This window comes from Solanum tuberosum, unplaced genomic scaffold (genome assembly GCF_000226075.1).
Source record: "Solanum tuberosum cultivar DM 1-3 516 R44 unplaced genomic scaffold, SolTub_3.0 scf00056, whole genome shotgun sequence".
Lineage (NCBI taxonomy): Eukaryota > Viridiplantae > Streptophyta > Magnoliopsida > Solanales > Solanaceae > Solanum > Solanum tuberosum.
This window is the reverse complement of record NW_006238986.1, coordinates 40,703-60,706: the sequence shown is the minus strand read 5'-3', so window position 1 is coordinate 60,706 and position 20,004 is coordinate 40,703. Positions and strand designations below refer to the sequence as shown.

The 20,004-nt window shown below is 33.0% G+C and overlaps 1 protein-coding gene across 1 annotated transcript; it reads right to left on the bottom strand.

Annotated features, from left to right (window-relative positions):
* Positions 1-8,420: 8,420 nt before the first annotated feature.
* LOC102586245 (cell differentiation protein RCD1 homolog) lies at positions 8,421-19,544 on the bottom strand. Its single transcript, XM_006344800.2, has 9 exons — positions 19,414-19,544; positions 16,102-16,173; positions 14,532-14,621; positions 13,945-13,987; positions 9,811-9,917; positions 9,447-9,542; positions 9,030-9,220; positions 8,871-8,940; positions 8,421-8,770 (listed from the first exon to the last, which is right to left on the bottom strand). Exons 1-9 carry the CDS (start codon positions 19,489-19,491, stop codon positions 8,666-8,668), a joined length of 852 nt encoding a protein of 283 aa, XP_006344862.1. The 5' UTR covers positions 19,492-19,544; the 3' UTR covers positions 8,421-8,665.
* Between the last annotated feature and the right edge of the window lie 460 nt (positions 19,545-20,004).

Below are 20,004 nucleotides of genomic sequence, written 5' to 3'. Positions count from 1 at the left end.
TTTTTTTTTGTCTATATTGTAATTTAATTTTTGTATTTGAAGAAAAAAAATTGGTCATCTATAATAAGTTTTACAAGAATATTAGTGAAACATAAATAAATTTGTCTATCAAAATAATAAATCTAAATTAGTCATTGAAACAAAAAAAAGTTGTTAAAAAAAAAATATGTTTGAGGAGGATTAAATATACTCATATGTGATTATATTTTATTCTTTTAAATAAGAAAAAGTTAACCTAAAATTATTATTTTTCATTTCCGTTAGAGGAAAAGGGTATATGTGAGCCATTTGTATATAAGTAGGGGTATATATGAGCCACTTTCATAACGAGGGGTATATCAGCTCTAAATGATAAAGTTGAGGGGTATATCAGACCCTTTTCCCTAACTGAATTCTCGATCTTGTCATTTAGAGACATAACTGTCTTCCCCTCTCGAGTGCATCACCTAATATTCTCAGTTTACAAATATTAGTTTAAATTTAATAAATTTGACCATTTAAAATAATTTGTCCAAGGTGCATAACTGCGTCCTTAGATTTCTTTTAAGTGTTTCAAAAAAAGATGCGTAACCACATTCTTAATTGAAACTTATTATTATTATTATTATTATTATTATTATGCTCATCTTTAAATATCTCAAAAAAAGCTGTGGAATCACATTCTTTATTGAAATTCACTTTACCATGTGTCTTAACTCGTTTGTAGTTCGACATATCTTAAAGTTTGACTAAACAAAAATTAACAAAGCTATACGATCTTTAATAAAATAAAAAAATAAATTAAAGTTTTAAAACAAATATATCATTTATCATGTTTAATCCAATTCTTCTTTATTGTTTATATTTATTGAACAAGTGATGATAAAAATAATAAACAAACACACCTATCATGTTAAAGATACCATATACGTATTAAGGAAAATGAATAAAGTTGACAAACAACTTGCATTATAATATGAAGACAATATTTAGATGTATTATTCGTTATAACACTGAAGCAGGTTTATTCTCACGATATTAATAACCTAGAAGCCTCAACTCTATGCTCAAATACATAAGTGTTCGAATACACTAAATATACAACTCATGATAAGATCCTCACATAAATAAATAACTTTAATTCAATAATAACTTTCTTCATGCTTGGATTCACAATTTTTTTTTTAAATAAGTAAAAAAAACAGAACATGAATTTGTGCGGTAAAATAGGAGCAAGAACGGTATCACCGAATAATAGACATAAAGATTAAAATACGATATTATATAAAATTTATTCTAAATTTAACAATACACATGTTTACCATATTTCAATATTATAATGAAAAAGTTGAACAAACATAAATTTTGAGCCAATTCATAACATTGGAATTAAGTACTATATAATCATGAAAATCAAATTAAAAATAAATGTTAAATAGTACCTCTTGCGAAACTCTTACCTTCAGTCATTAACTAAACAGAGTGTTATTAATTTACAAATTTTTAATATAATTATTAATTTTCAGTGAAGCATAACAAAATATAAACAAATAAAGTAAGAGCAACAATAGTGTTTCCAAGCATTAACAAAACAGAGCGTAATTAATTTATATATTTTTTTTTTATGAAAGCATAATAAAACAACAAATACATTAAGAGTACACTTTAACTAATAATTAGTGACTATATCTCATTTAACAAATATTTTCGCTTAAACAATGAGGCGATTTTTATTATTTGCAAGTTATTACCCCTAAATCTAATGTCATAAATTAATGAACTCATAAAAGGGCCCTTTTTAAGAAAAATAAATCTAACCTTTATATTCACAATAAACTTGAAACTAGCCTTAGATCTATGACTCTAAGAATACCAAGAATCTAAGAGACTTTAGATGATAAAGATTAAATAGTATAAAAATGCATTTTTTGGTTAACAAACAATGATTTACTTAGTCCATTCTTAAATTATGCTATCAACGAATAACTCAAAAATATGTGAATTGATCAAATTAATTAACAACAATCCACGAGTCACGTTTCCGCTTGATAAAATAGAGTGAATAAAGAAATATATTAATTCCTGGGTGAGCGAGAAGCAATTATACGTTATATCATATTTTAATCCAAATTCAACAGTGCAAATATTTACATGTATTTCAATATTATAATGGCAAAGCTAAACACACATGAAATTTGAATAAATTCATGACACCGAAATTAAGTACTATATAATCATGAAAATCAAATTATAAAATAAATGTTAAATAGTACCTCTTGCGAAAATCAAACTCACGAAAAGAAAGCGATCCTAATAGGAAACCACGAACTTGAAACCACAAAATAAACCTCCGACTCAACCTTTATTTGTGAGTGAAAAATAAAAAGTGGGGGTGATTTTTCTTTTTTCTTTTCCGTGAGATCTCTTTTTTTTTGTGTATTGGATTTTTTGGTGAATGTTGTATGTGTTGGTTGTCAATATAAAATAGGAGTGTTGTATGATATGAATATATTTTTTTCCAGATCTGTGCGTTTTTCTGTATGTATGTGTGCTGATTATTCTTTTTTTTTTTTTTTTTTCTGTCAGTGTCCATGTCCTCCTTCTTTTTTTCTTTTGTTTCATTATATTTTTTCGTTGTTCTTTTTTTTTTAATATTTTTCTTTTTGACATTCTGTACATTTTGTTTTAATTTCTTTTTTATCTATTTTAATTCAATTCGTTTTCTTCTCCTCATCCTAACAAGTTTAGTATTATTATTTTTGTTAGAACCCTAAATATCAAGACAACACACATTATAGCATAAAACATGACTTAATACTTTTCTAAATACGATCAACCAAAGAATTCATTCAAATTAGTAAGACACAAACATAAAAACTTTTATAATTAATTAAGGAAAAAGAGCGAGGAATGGACTCTTAAGCATGTAAGAAATACTCACATGTCATATAGCATGTTCGAATATATTTCAGTACACAATATTAATAATATTAACAGATTAAACACATACGAAATCTGAACAACTTCAATATATTGAAATTAATTCTTGCACAATAATGACATAAAATTATGCAAAAAATAAAATACAAATAAATGTTACCTCTTGTGAAAATTAGTTAACGAGAAGAAAGGACAAATAATCAAGAGCCACGAACTTGAAACCGCGAAAAACAAATTTCCAGATCTTCAATCACAATGTGAGAAAGTACAATGTATGTATTGCTTTTTAATTAATGCCTATATCTTTGTGTGTGCTTTTTTTTTCTTTGTGTGTACGTCTGTCCTCTCTTCTTTGTAGTATGTGGGTGTATGTATAGGTGTTAGGATAGGTGTAGGTGTGGGGGTAGTGGGTTGTATTATGTGGAGTGTGGAATGTGGAGGAAAACGTGAGGGAGTGGGAGTGTGGGGAAGTTGAGAGAAATTGGGAGTATAACTTGTTGATTTTTTTAATTTTTTGGAAAATAAGTCAAAAGCTTTTCTTTTTCTTTTTTTATTTGGTTTTCCTTTTCCCTTTTTTGTTTTTTTACGTGTAGTATGTTTTGAATAGGAGTAGAAGTGGGGTAGGTTTGTTAGATTATTTAGGTTATTTTTATTTTTATTTTAGTTTTATTCTACTTTTAAAAGAATAATAATTAACTATAAATAGTAAATTATAATAGCGTACCAACTAATTATTTAAAATTAATAAAATCTAGGAAAAAGTCAAAGATCTATAAACAAAAATAATTAAATAATACTAGCTTATTTATAAAAACTTAAAAATAATATAGATTTTTGTAATCTTTCATTTCTTTTTAACAATTGAAAAATAAAACTTACCTTAAAAAGTGATTCTATTTTTGTTGTTTTCAAATCTTTTTAAAATAAACTTAATAAAAATAAGAGAAAAGTCAAAATATTTAATTTATATTTATAAAAATATTTCAGCTCTAAGAATGGTGTAAAATTTTAAGTTCGGTCAAAAATACGTGTCTACATATACAAAGGAATGAAGGGAGCACAAAAAAAAGGTACAAGTACTCCAAAGTGGGTGAGAGCAAGAGTATAAATGAGTAATTAAGTATTTAATGAACTCTTTGGAAAGATAAATTCTAGAAATTTTAACTGAATTAATAGATTTTATGAATTTTGATTTTGAAGATTCGATTCAAATAGTTCATGATACATCATGGATAAAGACTCAATTGATATAATACAACAAAAAAAAAAAATTAATCATTTTTGTTAAAGTATGAATTAAAAATTTAGTTAGTATTGGAATTAATTATTATGATTAATGTTTAGTTATTTTAAAGATTAGTTTGACAATAATTAATAAGATAAAAATGGAAAGTAATGTCTAATTTATGTTTTAATATTCTTTTTTCAAAGGGGTGAAATATCCCAATAATTCAATTATTTTAAAATAGAGAGAGTACTTATTATGATAGGACGGAAGTCGGGGTGACTGCACTGCGCTTTATATCTTCTTATCTTTCCCAACTTAATTTATGTCTGAATCTTCTTTTCTTAAAGGGTGTGAAATAGAGAGAGTAATAATTATCCGTTATACTATTTGGGATGTCTAATAATACTTGTCCACTTTATAAAATTAATGAATAATTTTACACTTAGTTTTTAATTTACTTTTATCATGAATTATAGTAATATCCTTTTCTATTTATAATTTCTTAAGAAATATGGAAAGTCAATAGTGGACAAGTATTATCGAACAGAAGGAGTAATATATATGACATTATTAAATTTATTTTGCAATATTATTGACCTCGACGAATTGTTGATATTCCTCTTCCAGACATCTTATAAGTCAGTTGAAGAGTAAATTCACCTGTTAATTTTACAATAATTCACAAAATTTAATTTTATGGTATAACTAAGGGCTTGTTTGGATTGGCTTTTGACTTATGACTTATAAGTCAAAAGCCATAAGTTAGGATTTCTAACTTATGACTTTTGACTTATTTTTATTATTTTGGCTTTAAAATAAGTGCTTATAAACGCTTCTTAATTTTACTCAAACACTTCAGAGCTGCTTAAAAATTATTTTGGCTTAAAAACACCTAAAATAAATCAATCCAAACGGGCACTAAGTATCTTAATTCTATTGCAATGTTGTTGATTAATCAAATATTTGTGTAAAATTGATATTTTAAGTAGTGGGGTATGAAATTATTATTTAAAAAAAAAAAAAAATCACTTTTGACTAAATATCAGTGTTATGCATTGAACTACATTTATGAATCAACAACTTCACATGATACTATGTTAATCTATTATTTGCCGTAGGCAGAGAATAATAATCATTAGTATAAGATTAGTAGTATTTTTCAAATTGATAATTGAAAGCATGTACTTCCTCGGTCTCATAATAGATTTTTCAAAAAATATTTTTCATATATTATTTGATCACTTACTAAATCATAAATTAATTAAATTATTCTTATTTTACCCCAATAGATACATTTAATACTCCCTCGGTCCATTTTTACTTGTCATTTTTGACAAATTAAGAAAAAATAATATTTTTTTTTTACCTATTATACCCTCAATTTATTTAGAGAGTTAATATTTTTTGAAAAATGTAGAACCTCTTAAATGAGTAAATTAATTTTGAAATTCTATCAATTAATAAGGGTAAAATGATAAATTCACTATGTCAATTATTATTTTCTTAATGAATGTGTCAAGTAAAAAATAGACAAGTAAATAGGAACAGAGGATGTATGACCTTTGAAAGTTTAAACAAATTTTTAAAATCTAAGAATTTCTTTTTTCAAGAGGCTAATTAATATGAACAAAGGGTAAAATAGTAAAATTGATCAATCAATTAATGATTTCTTAATTACCATATAAAATAGAAAGTATCCATCTAATATGAAACAGAGGAAGAAATTTTTGAATTGATGACTATTTTATTTTACTATCAAGAGTAAATGAGTGCTATAAAAGAGGTTCAAGGTTTGGACAAGGAGTTGAAAAAAAATCATGGGTTAAATATGTTTTATTATTAAAAAAGAAAGATTTTCATATAATATAACAGCTAAATATGTATATCTTTAAGTCAAAATTGTCCTAAAGAGAACAAAAATGATGTTGATAGGATCATATATAGGTAAATCCAAGATTTAAAGATTCGGAGCGTCGGTATTTTGAAGGATAAAACATAATTACTTATCTAAACTCGAACTTACAAAGTTTCCAAATAAAATCACAATTTCAATCGGCGTGCATAAATGAGTTTCAATCAGTGTTTTAAAAGGCGAGGCGTGAGGCGAGGTGTTTTACTTAGTATAGGGCTAGGCGTAAGCCTTGAGACGTGGGGAGTAAGACCTATGGATCTTTAAATTTTTAATTTACAATATAGTATAATAATATAATAACACAAAATTATAAAAATATGTCAATAGTTTGAAATAATTACAAACATGATTAAAGAAACTCATAGAAAATAAAACTTTTAACATGATTATACAAGTATAAATAGTCTAACATCTTAACTTTCTAATGATAAAATAATAATTATTTCACTAAAGATTTTAATACATAACTTGTGCAAGATCTATTAGGCAAGCTCCGAGTGTTGGGTGTGCTTAGGACGTATAATTGGACGCTTGAGATGTAAGTTTTATAGAACTAAGTCCCACACTTGAGTCTCAGGGCGTTTTGCTAGAACCCTGCTTCAGGGCGAGCCCCAACAGAGTTTTCTAAAACACTGATTTTAATTATGAAAGTGAAATTAAAAATGTCATCTTTTCTTAAATTATTATTATATATATAAAAGTATAAAATCTCAGGTGCATGTGCATCCTCATGGCACCATGAGGAAGCCTTTGGGTAGGATATCCCATAGGCTGAGCAACTTTGTTATCCTGACAAAAACTAAAAGTGACTTTAGTACGATATTTCTATAAGTTGAATGATCATGCAAGGAACATGCGCATATGTCAGTGGTGTAATCAAAAAAATTCACGAAGAGTGTTCAGAAATCGAATAGGTAAATAAAAATAATTTAATGAATGGATGTATTAAAATTTTGTAAATCAAACTACGTAACATTAATAATTAATTTTCTTAATTAAAAAATATACCAAAAAATTTAAAATCAACTACATAATATTTAGTTTTAGTATTCATGTTTATTTAATAGGATGTGAATGGACAAAGAAAAAAATGAAGAGAAAATTTAGTTTATAATGAAATCTCTTTTATGCTTTAAGATTTCATGAACCTCTGATGACTAACAACGAGATATGAAAAATAAAAAATAGAATTAAACAAGTTTTATTAAAAGAAATTTTATATGGAGTCTTTATCACTTTTAGTAGCTTTATAGAAAAAATAAATAAATAGGATTTTCTTATTAAATTTAAATTAACTAATTACTTTTGAATTTTATTTAAATTTTACTTAGAAAAGCATAAAAATCAAAAGTCAAATCAATTAAAAATTCAATTGGCTACTAAACTTTTTTTCTCTTAATTTTTTAAGTTGCAATTTTCTAATTTAAGATAATTTAATAGATAATTTTATTTTTGAATTATTTTAAAAATAAAAAATCTATTAATTATTAATTAGAAGTTAATAAGGAGCCTTTTTGAAAATGTAAAAAAGAATTTAGATTTGGGGAATCGAACCCAGGCATAATTGGTTGCAACCGCCAAAGCTATGGCTGAGCAACAGAAACCCACTAGGCTAAGAAACATTATTGTTTAAGAATGTCCAGAATGTCTTATTTAACCATCTAAAGTATTATTTTACTTATATATACGGTGTAATTTTCCGACGAAAGGTGTCCAATTCCTAGTGTAGCTCCGCCACTGGCATATGCAGGAGTGTCACCGGATTCACATGAAACTCTCTCGAAATCATACATAATAGTAGTGTTTTATCTTTTAAAAAATAAATGTGTGAGCTCACACTCAAAATATGATAATTGAGCAGAAAAATGATCAGTGGAGTAGCAAAAAAAACTGAGTAATGGAGAAAGAGCCCCGTTACTTCAGCAAACTCATAGCTAGGCAAAAGAGGTAACTGCCTCATAGATTGCAGCACATACACAAAGGTTTCCTTTCCTTCTAAGTAGGATAGAAATTATGGGTCTCTAACCAACTAGTAGGATATATACTAATTGAATAGTTCAATTTGTCTACAATTGTCTCTTTTGATTCTAGGGAAAAAGGATAAAAATACCCAAACTATTCAAAATAGGTCCTCTGTTATATTTTTAGATTAGAAATATCTTTGCTATTACACGTTTAGCCAAAAGTGCAACCACAAGGGCACTTTTAATCCAGATATGTAAGGAGGGACAAATTTGACCCACTTTGATTAATTCAGGATATTTTTAGCCCTTTTCCCTCGAATTATTAAAAGAGAGAACCATAGACAAATTGCCAGCAGCACGGTTTGAACAACTTGGCTAAAATGTACACTACAAAGAATTATATGAACCTGCAGACTTACAGATAAATTATACAAATCTTTGCTCGAATGAAGATGCAAAGTTGAGCATCCTCAAATTACACTATAAATATCCAAAACGGATTCTACCAACTGTATCAGAAAGAGATATTCCTAGCATATGATCAACCTTACACCACACTACAGTTTAAGAGAGTGCATTCTTAACTAACATTGTTAATCAATTTCGGGACAACGAACATAAAGATTAAATTATTGTCTCCACTTAGTTCATCAGCATATGATCAAATCCACCTGCCTGTAGACCAACACGGGCACCATTAACATTGTTAATCAATTGTTGTAGCCACCTCCTAGTTGTAAGGTCCTCCTGTTGAGCGCAAGGGTCTATTATATAAGAACCGGAAGATTGAGAGAAAACTAAGAGCTTAGCGGAAAATATGAAGCACTTAAATTGAAAATGTACATACACGAAGACAGGTACTGAAGGTGGAGTCTCTAAGCATATCAGGGAGACCACTTCTTAGTGCATCACATGCCCTGACGTAAACAATGCACATCAGCATTAGCTCAAGGCGCACCGTACAAGGTGGAAGCTCCATGAGATATTTAAAGTACACAAGTCTCACCTTGGATTGTCTGACAAGCGAAGATAGCACCTAATTATGTGCTTCAGCAACCTAGATGAAGGCTGTTCAGCAAGTGCACCTACCATATTCCCCAAAACTCGACCAACTGCAAAAAATCTTTCTGCTGTGGTACATATGTAATCCAAACCAACATCATCTAGAAGTATTTTTTGCACAATGAAAGTTGCAACCTGTCAGGATGACTCTAAATTAGATGTACGAAAACCTGATATAAACTCAGGGAGGATGTAACTGGAAATAATCAAACAGAATGTAGAATAAAAAAGGATACACATCATGAACAGAATATAATGCAGCATAATTTGTTTTTCATTTTGGTAGCGGAAGAATATGATGACAATATTATGATTGTATGACCAACATAAAGAAGAAAAGGGATTTGAGGAAGCACTCAACCGTTTTTGACAGTTCACTGCCCATCTCCATTGTGCGCAGGCACAGGGGAATTATTTCAGTTGATAGTAGAAAACTGATAACTTCAGTATCATCAACCTGCAAAGAAATCACAGCAATATTTTTTTTAAGTCATCCAAAATGGAGAAACAAAAAGCAACCAGATTCATATGATGAATATTGCACTTTTATCACATGAAATTTCACTAAGTCGAGCTACAAAAAGTATGTGCCACATGTTAAATATGTATTGCATATTTGGACAATATCTCTAGGTACCATAAATAGCATCTTCAGATTCTCAAATAGCACTGATCATGGTTATACTGAAAGAGAAGATATCAGCAAAATACAGTATAAGCATTACCTTCACAAGGGCACCAATGACTCCTAAGCTAGTAAGCCTCAGATATTCAAAAGGTCTTGATTTGCTTGTTGTATTCAGAAAAGGGTACAAGTACAAAGGAATATGTGCTGCAGTTTGGAATATTTCACCAGATTAGGAGAAAGTAAGAACACACCCAAATCAGAACACGAACCACACTAAAGTTGTTTAGATCTTGAAACATGCATCACAAAGTAGAAAAAAGTTGGAAGTATTTCATGAAATCAAGAGAAAGTAGTAATCATGAGTTTTCACCAAAATAGTCCACTGAGTATCACACTTCAACCAACTTGATCCTCTGAATATCACCTTTCAAAGATGTAATCTTCCAAGTATGTAAGGGTTCAGCACTTCTCATCTCAAACCTGATGGATTAAGAAACTTAACGATTTGCAACATCACATGCCCACATGACTAACGTCGATAAAGCCCCAATTGACAAAGCCCTATATGAAAAACAAATCTATTTTCCTCCAACGTGGGATCCCTAAATTGAGGAGAAATTACAAAACCTGAAAGGTTAAAGAGAGTGATAGATAAGCTAATAAACCCTCATCAAATGGCCTTTATTAAAGGAAGGCAAATCATGGATGCAACTTTGGTGGCAAGTGAGTGTGTGGACACCAGATTGAGAGGCTCAGAACCAGGGGTGATGTGCAAATTAGACATTGAAAAGGCGTTTGACCACATCAGTTGGAAGTTCTTACTCAGCATCCTCAGGCAAATGGGTTTTGGAAGAAGATGGCTAAATTGGATAAGTTTTTGCATTAAAACCACCAGGTTCTCAATTCTAGTAAATGGAGAACCAATTGGTTTTTTTCCAACAGGAAGAGGGCTAAGACAAGGGGACCCACTATCCCCTTTTCTTTTCATCGTAGCCATGGAAGGCCTCAATAGCATGATGAAGATTGCAATACAAAGGAGTTGGCAAAAAGGCTTTAGAGTGGGGAGCAGGACATCAGGAGTGCTAGAGATATGCCATCTACTTTATGCAGATGACACAATAGTTTTTTGTGATGCTACTAGTGAGCAAATCAGTTTTTTGAGACTAATGCTAGTCATCTTCGAAGCAATCTCAGGCTTGAAGATAAACTGGAGAAAAAGCAGCATCTTTCCTATCAATGAAGTCACTCAGATTCAGGTTCTAGCTAACATTTTAAGATGTGGAATGGGAAAATTGCCAACTGTTTACCTAGGACTTCCATTGGGTGCTAAACACAAGGCATTAGAGATTTGGGACAACATCATTGAGAAGACAGAAAAGAAGCTTGCTATGTGGAAGGGACAATATCTATCACTAGGAGGCAGGTAATCCTAGTAAACTCTGTGCTAGACTCATTACCAACATATGTGATGTCTCTCTTTCCTATGCCTCCTAAAGTACTCAAAGTCCTAGATAAATTGAGAAGAAACTTCCTATGGCATGGCAAAAAGGAGCATAAAGGTTACAATCTAGTGAAATGGAACATAGTGCAAAAGAGTAGTGAGCATGGAGGTATGGGGGTTAGAAACCTAAAGCTACAAAACAGCAGCCTGCTCAAAAAATGGTTGTGGAGATATGCTGAAGAGAGTCCAGCCCTGTGGAAGAATGTAATACAGCAGAAGTACGGACAAAACGGGCAGTGGTGCATGAGTCCACTGACACCTATGGAGTTGGACTATGGAGGACAATCAGGTCTCTCTGGACCAACCTGGGGAAGGACATTACTTTCCAAGTTGGCAATGGCCAAAAAATCTTTTTCTGGAAGGATAACTGGGATGGTCAAGGCACTTTGCAAGAGGCTTTCCCCAGCCTCTTCAACATCAGCACCAACCAAAATAGCACAATAGAGAACATCTGGACAGCTCAAGGATGGAACCTAGTTTTTAGAAGATTTTTGAATGATTGGGAGATTGAAAGAGTGGCTACTTGGCAGAATAAGAACCTTCACAGGGACTACCAATGAACCTGACATCATCAAGTGGAGGCACAACACTGATGGCAAATTCTTAGTTAACAGAGTCTACAAAAGGGGCCTTCTAGAGATGACAGAAAGAGATAGAGGACCTTGGAAAGCTACTTGGAGAAGCATGGCACCTACTAAAGTGAAATGCTTCTCATGGCCGGTAGAAAGGAAGGCATGTCTCACCCACGAGGCATTACAGAAAAGGAAATTTCATTTAGATTCCATATGCCCTCTCTGTATGGAACCCAATGAAACAAACAGCCACCTCTTCCTCCACTGCAAGGTAACTTCTCAAGTTTGGTCCCTATTCATTACCTTAGCTGGGGAAAGCTGGACAATGCCAGAGCACACTGCTGATTTATTGAGCTGCTGGATCAGAAGGGGAGGGAGCAAAAGCCAGAAGAGATGGTGGAAAACTGTCCCAGCTTGCATATGGTGGACCATATGGAAGGAAAGGAATGAGAGAATTTTCAAAGGAAGATCAAACTCCATTCAACAGATCAAAGGGAAATGCATTTCTACTTTATGTTTTTGGTGTAAAGAGCAATGTATAGTAAATGAAATACAGATAGTGGATTTCCTAGGCTTATTGTAATTAGCTATCTATGTAAGCACACTTTTGGAGGTGGCCAGCATACCCTTAATGCTGAAGAATACATGTTACCAATTTCAAAAAAAATTAGGGGTGTCAATAGTTTTTTAACAATCGACTTAACCGAACAATACTGAACCGACTATTAGGTTTCTTTTAATAAAACCAAAGTTTTTATTAAATTTATAACCGTACCAAATAATTAGGTAGGCTTTTAATTTTATAAAAATAAAGCCAAAAATTACTGAACCATACTAAATAAGTTTCAAAAACATACCCAGTGTAATCCCATAAGTGGGGTTTGAGGAGGGTAGAATGTACACCTTACCCCTACCTTGGGAGGTAGAGAGGTTGTTTCGATAGACCTTCGGCTCAAGAGAAAAAAATTCAAAGCAAATCGGAAAAAAATAAATTAATAAGAGTGAGGGAGTCGTGACAAAATACTATAGAAGCATGTCAAATCATTTTAACAAAAAAGAAATGTAACCACAACAAAATAATATGAGAATCGAGGTGTGCAAGAAACAACAGGTAATAAAATACATCGAAGGACAAAAACTCCTAGTAAAACTAAATTACTAGTATGGAAAGATAAGCGAGACAATGCTCTACTACCTACCAATCTTCCATCCTAATTTGTTTCCTCCACAACCTCCTATCTAAGGTCATATCCTCGGTAGGCTGAAATTTTTGCCTTGAATTGTGGTGGAAATGACTACAGCAACAAGTAATTAACACCCAAAGTCCCAACTACGAAACCTGTTGTGCTATTCCTATTAAAACAAAATTAGTTCTAGCACTTCTACTAATAAGCTAAGTTATTCCAACGATATTGAGCAACAAGTTACAGAGTATTACAAGTCTTTCTTCTCATATGATCTTAAATTTCTCTTATTGGATACTCAATCTTAGTAGACTTGGTTCTTGAGTACCACATCTTGATTGAATTTTCCCCGCTCGTGTGATTTAAATTGTCTTAGTTTAACTTTGTTTTACACCACTGTATAGAAGTGGGATGGATCTCTATCTTTGTCGTCTTTCATGTTCCCTTGATTCAATACCTTTTAAAGGTAAAAATGTCTAGAAATTGTTTGCCTAAAGTCTTACAAAAGTATGCATGTTATCGTGTTCTAACTTTTACCTGTAACTTCTACATTACATATCTAAAAGTTCCAACAATTAACCGAACAGTACTGATATTGAAGAGAAACATAGATGATGGGATGGCTTTGAAAAGTCTGATTTTGGTTATACAAAATACTACAACATACCCAGTGTAATCCCACAACTCACAAGTGGGCTCTAGGGAGGGTGGGGTAGTGTGTACGTAAATCTTACCCCTAACTTGGAAGGAGGTTATGCAAAATAAAATAGCCAAAAAATTGATATGGTATAAATTTCCATAGTCTATCAATTTATTGTAACTGGTTCTACATAGTCTTAACTCTGAAACCGTACCATTGATAACCCTACCCTAAATAAAGCCATTCCACTTGAAAGTAAAGCCAAAGAGGTTTTGCATACAAAAAGACCATGATCACCATTGAGCAAAACCCATAAAAAGGGGAAAAAGATTACCATTGAGAAACAACATTCTCGTGTCAGGGTGAGAGGCTACACACTGCAGAATAAAATGGGAGGAAAGAGAGTCATTAGCTGGATATTTGACCCACATAAGAATTAGATGAAGAAATATAGTGATTACAATTCCTTAAAGCACATGTATGAAAATATTTGACACTTGAAAGTAAACTAAGATATGCCAAGTGTTCCAAGTAATAATAGTAATTGAAAGAAGTTTGCTCTTTTCTCTTAACAAGAAATGCAAAAGCTACCATAAATAGGATTTGAACAATATGCAACACGCAACTGGATTAATGTGAGTCCCCCAGTGTGCTCTTCTCCTTCCTCCCTCTCCTCTTGATACATAAAACCCCCAAACAAATCCAATTTCTACATCCTACTGCTGACCAAATAATCCTAATGGCGAACGAAAAAAGCTTTTTCGGTTAACAGAAATCTATTATTTATCATGATGGAACATTACATGACAGTTGATAATTGATACTACTCATTACTTTACAAATTGTTGATGAGAGATGAGTTATGAAAACAGCACAAGGAATCAACTAAAAGAATTCCATCGGGAAAAGAAATTTCTATACCTGAAGAAGTGCTAAAGCATTGCAAACTCTGTTCGATTGTGCTGGAGTCAAGTTTGGCGGTGATAAAACAGGGTAGATGGATACTATCTCCTGCAAGCATGTAATGCATGTAAACTTACAGCACAAAGGGAAACAAATACAGAGAAACAGTTGTCAAGTTCCAAGAAAAACTTTAGGAACTAGCCCCCAAGGCCCAGCTTGAGTGGCAAAAGGTGGAGGATTTGTGGCTTAGGTCGCAGGTTCAAGCCCCACACCACGCAAAGCGAAGCCCGGTATTTAAGTAGAGAGGGGTAGAGGGGCGGGCCCATTATCCACCGAGTTTAGAAGGCTGTGATTGGTCCAAAGGGAGGGTCATAGACGGATTTCTCGGTTATCAAAAAAAAAAAACTTTAAGAACTAGAATTCAAACGATTGGGATCCATTTTCTATTATAATGAGTAGCTCACTTTCACTGTTAAGATAGAACAAATCTGTCGAGGCGAGAAATAGCCAGGTCGTTACTTCTCTGTAGGAACTCAGGAAAGTCATTGTCCATCAAGTTAGACTACGCTTCAATTTTAACCTTTCTCTTTGGCATATCCTAATTTGTGTTATTCAGCACGCAGCAGATTTGAAGTATCTTTGTAGCTGGAGCTTTAGGATGTCGAAAGTGTTGGATACTCAACAAAGATGAGACTGAGTGCACGTGAATGAAGCTCATTTCTTGTCATTTATCTCAGACAATCAAGGAAAAAGCATCAAGATAATCATTTAGTACTTTCACCATACACACATTCCAGTTTTCACCATACCATCTTTTCCGTTCCTTTTCTCTCCCACCAACAAGAAGGTAATCCAATTCAGTATTCACTGAACTGTCACTCATTATCCAGTTTCCTTCACTAAAATAAGCAAAATGCCATCAGCTGAGTACAAATTACAGGAGCGAAAGAACCAGTGAGAGCAATCCCCCCCCCCCCCCACCCCCCACAACACCCACATTCAGTATTCACTGAACTGTCACTCATTATCCAGTTTCCTTCACTAAAATAAGCAAAATGCCATCAGCTGAGTACAAATTACAGGAGCGAAAGAACCAGTGAGAGCAATCCCCCCCCCCTCCAAACACACACAAACCCACCCCGCCACTCCAAAACTTCACAAACCTCTTTTATCATCACAAGATTTCACATAAGCTATCAGTTTTTACCATCCATTATTTTTCACTTTATCCATAAAGCAAAAGAAACAAAAGGAAGTTCTACTCCTGAATTTCAGCTTAAATTAATTGATAACAGCTTTCCAGAATGGCATTCTAAATCACTCTGCCGCTATTTCACCCCTTCATTTGATTCCCTATGACTTTAGCTCATTCTTTTGTTCAGAAAGTATCAAGCCAGGCTTCGGTCTGTAACAAGGCCATTCAGATGTTTCACCGAGTCCTTCCTTTTAATTCTCACAAAGTGTAAATCACCACCAATTTAACAGTAAGGCACAAGAAATCTTGTTCAGACAAATGGAGGAATATGGCAGTGTAACAGTATAAGTTGGTATAATCTGAAGAACTAGAATGAAACACTTCAAAGATTACCTGTAAGAGCGCAGCAATAGTACCAAACGAGTTCCATAGTAATGGGGCTAAGTCCTGGAATAATTCCCTCTTCTGGAAAAGGAAAACAAGATTAACAATTTTCTCTTTAAAGGGCAATATCAGAATAGAAAAAGAAAACAGAAGACTATCCAGCACAAAACGTCAAACATTTCTCATATTGCACAAAAATATATGTAGATGGATAAAGAGAAAAAAATAAATCACTGGGGCAAATACTAAATTATTCGCTGATAATATTGGATGAAAGAAGAAATTAGTGATTATTCTCCACCATTATATATTGCAACCAAAGGGAGAAGCCTGGAATTAAAAGTCAAGCTCTAATATTGCTCAATTCGCTGACAAAGAAGAATGCTGTGCAGTTGGGAAATGCTTGAACAGAAATTTTTCCAGTTCATATCACCAGTGTTCATGGAAGGAAGAATATTCTGTGCATGTTAGCACGTCTTCAGTCATTAACTACAAGTATGATGGAAGAATTTATATGGTAGATTCCACCAACAAAAGGTTTCAGCAATCCAAAATTTCCCAATTTGCTCATGGAAAGCTGTAATTTTCCATGTCTGACCAGATAAACCTACAAAGGAAGGGTTTTAATTTATGTAGTTGGTGCATAGATTTGCTCATGGAAAGCTGTAACTTTCCATGTCTGAGCAGATAAACCTACAAAGGAAGGGTTTTAATTTATGTAGCTGGTGCTATCTATTCGAAGAAATTCTGAAACTATGAATCAATTATTCTTACATTGCAAACATGTTTTGATTTGGTGCATGTTCCTGAACCTACATGGAATTCAGGGGCTAATGCCAGAATTTAAACCAAGCATTGTGCAGATGGCAGGACCAGAAGACAAGGAAGAAACAGAAGCTGATAATGAAGACCATCCCTTTATGCATTCTGTGGACTGTTTGGTCAGACAGAAACAGTAGAAGCTTTGAGGGAAAGAAGGAAATGCTGCTTTTTGTGATGTATAGATGTATCCAATATCTAAAACTATGGTCTAAACCTTCTATTAATGATGTTGTATCATGCTGAATTTCTTGGAATCATTACTGTTATGAAGGGATAAAATCCAGAAAACTTTTGTAAAACCCAGTACATCTTGGTACTGAAGTTTTACTAATATAAAAGATTATTCTTATTTGTCAAAAAAAAATCCGTTTATTGCCTTCCTTTCTCACTGAATCAGAACTCCTCAACAGATAGAAAATATAGGTAAGCTAACATGGCAATTCTAATATATATATATATATATACACACACACACACACACACACATAAAACAGGTAGCATACCTAACAATTTATATATGTTCCTATCACAAAAGCAACAGATAAATCCCCAAAGATGATAAATCTAGGGAAGGTAATGAAACACTAATGTGATATAGAGATTTGAACAACCAAAACAGGTAGCTTTAGACTCAACGCGATACAAAAAGTAGCAAAGACACAAAGTAGTCAACTATAAACAGCAATGCATTAAGTAGGATACTTTAGCTAGTTAGCCCCGAGCTAATCTTCTATTAACCAAAGGAGATATGGAGTCCAACTTTGAGAGAATAACTACAGTCAAAGGAGCTACAAGTGTTAGCACACGGCACATGCTCGAATAGTGGTGCACATTCTTAACCAACTTTTAAGGGTTTCTCTCACTGTAGAAACAAGATATAAAAGCTCACACACCAAACCTAAATTGCTTTCATTAGCATTATTCCCCTTCCCAGTGCTAGAACCCTAAAATAAAATAAAATCCCTCATATTTCCAAAATTAAACTGTCCAACTAACAACCATCCTAAATAATTTTCAGAAGCCTATTACATCCGTTCACTCAATTCTTAATTTTTGACACCGCTTTCCCCCTTTAGGCAAACGTTGTTGAGCTTGTTGCAGATGGGACAAGCCAGGTAATTGAACAACCAAAAAAGGTAGCTTTAGACTCTACGTGATACAAGTAGCGAAGATACAAAGTACTCAACCATAAACAGCAAAGCATTAACTAAGTGGAATATTTTAGCTAGTTAGCCCCTTATTCAAGCTTATCTTTCAATCAACCAACTGGAGATTTGGGAGCCCAGTTACAAGAGAATGGCTACAGCCATAGGAGCTACAAGCGTTAGCACAGGCTCAAATAACGGTGCACATTCTTAACTAGCTTTTAAGGGTTTTTCTCACTGTAGAAAAGAATAGAGTTCTAGAAACAAGGTATAAAAGCTCACACACCAAAACCTAAATTGCTTTCATTAGCATTATTCCCATTACCAATGCTGGAACCCTACAATAAAAAATCCCTCATATTTCCAAAATTAAACTGTCTGACTAACAACCATCCTAAATAGTTTTCAGAAACCTACTACATCCATTCACTCAATTCTTAATTTTTGACCCCGCTTTCCCCCTTTTGGCAAAACTTGTTGAGCGTGTAGCCGATTGGACAAGCCAGGTAATTTGAACAACCAAAACATGTAGCTTTATACTCCACATGATACAAAAAGTACAAAGACACAAAGCAGTCAACCATAAACAGCTATACATTAAGTAACTTTAGCTAGCTAGCCCCTTATTCAAGCTAATCTTCAATCAACCAATAAGAGATTCGGGAGCCCAATTTTGAGAAAATGGTTACAGTCAAAGGAGCTACAGCTGTGCACATTCTTAACCAACTTTTAAGGGTTTCTGTCACTGTAGAAACGATATTAGTTCTAGAAACAAGCTATAAAAGCTCACACACCAAAACCTAAATTGCTTTCATTAGCATCATTCCCTTATCCAGTGCTGGAACCCTAAAACAAAAACCATCCTAAATAGTTTTCAGAAACCTACTATATCCATTCACTCAATTCTCAATTTTTGACCCCCTTGCCCTCTTTAGGCTAAACTTGTTGATCACATTTCCAACTACACAAGCTAGGCAAAAAATTCAATACCATCCACCTGATCACATTTCCAACTACACAAGCTAGGGGGGAAATTCAATACCATCCACCTCCAACACTTTTATTGTAAAAATCACCCGGATGAAAAAATTGACCATCTTTGAACTTTTAACCCCAGGCTTATCCCATTTCCGCAAAACTTCATAAAAAGCCCATTTCCGCAAAACTTCATAAAAAGCTTAACACCACACCCACCTCCGAGACAATTCTTGTAAATCACACAGATCAAATTGATTATTAATCTACCATAAGACCCTGCTACAGCAAACAAAAACACTTATATATGGGCAATTCACAGTTCTCCGAAATTCGAAAAAAATAAAATCCAGTGGAAAATTAGGTCAAATTTATATACCTTAGAGAGTTCAAGAAGAGCATTTTCTCTAAGATCGGGATTGCTGAGTTCAAGCACAAGCTGCTCTGCTGATTGCATTTTTTCCGGTGGCTCCTCCTCCCAGTACTGACATTGGTACTCCGAGCAGCAGATATATATACTGCATTTTCCAGGTAGATATATCTATATTACGTGAACGCCCCTCTATCTATCATTATTTACTAGAAATATATACTTTTAATAGAAAAACACGTGTAAAATCGCATAGAAAGAGACACCATGCACAAAAGACATGTTTAGAAAAAGTATTTTTGGATGACACATGAGTTTTGCTTTGTAACGCTTCAACAGGTTCCACCTCTTTTTTTAAAAAAATTGTCGTAACTGGTGAAAAAAGAAGAATATGTTAAAGGTTTCCCGATTGAATACGAAGTTTAACATCCTGAACGAACTGCTTTCCTTAAGCTAGCGCACCGGCACCGCTCCGTGGGCTTGCCAATTTTCACATTAATAAGACAAGTCTGGTAGAAAGAGGACGTCTCTGTCCCTTCACCTGACACCTACTGCTAGGCAGAAATCCCCGCTTTCATTGAGGGAAACTTATTGAAGTCT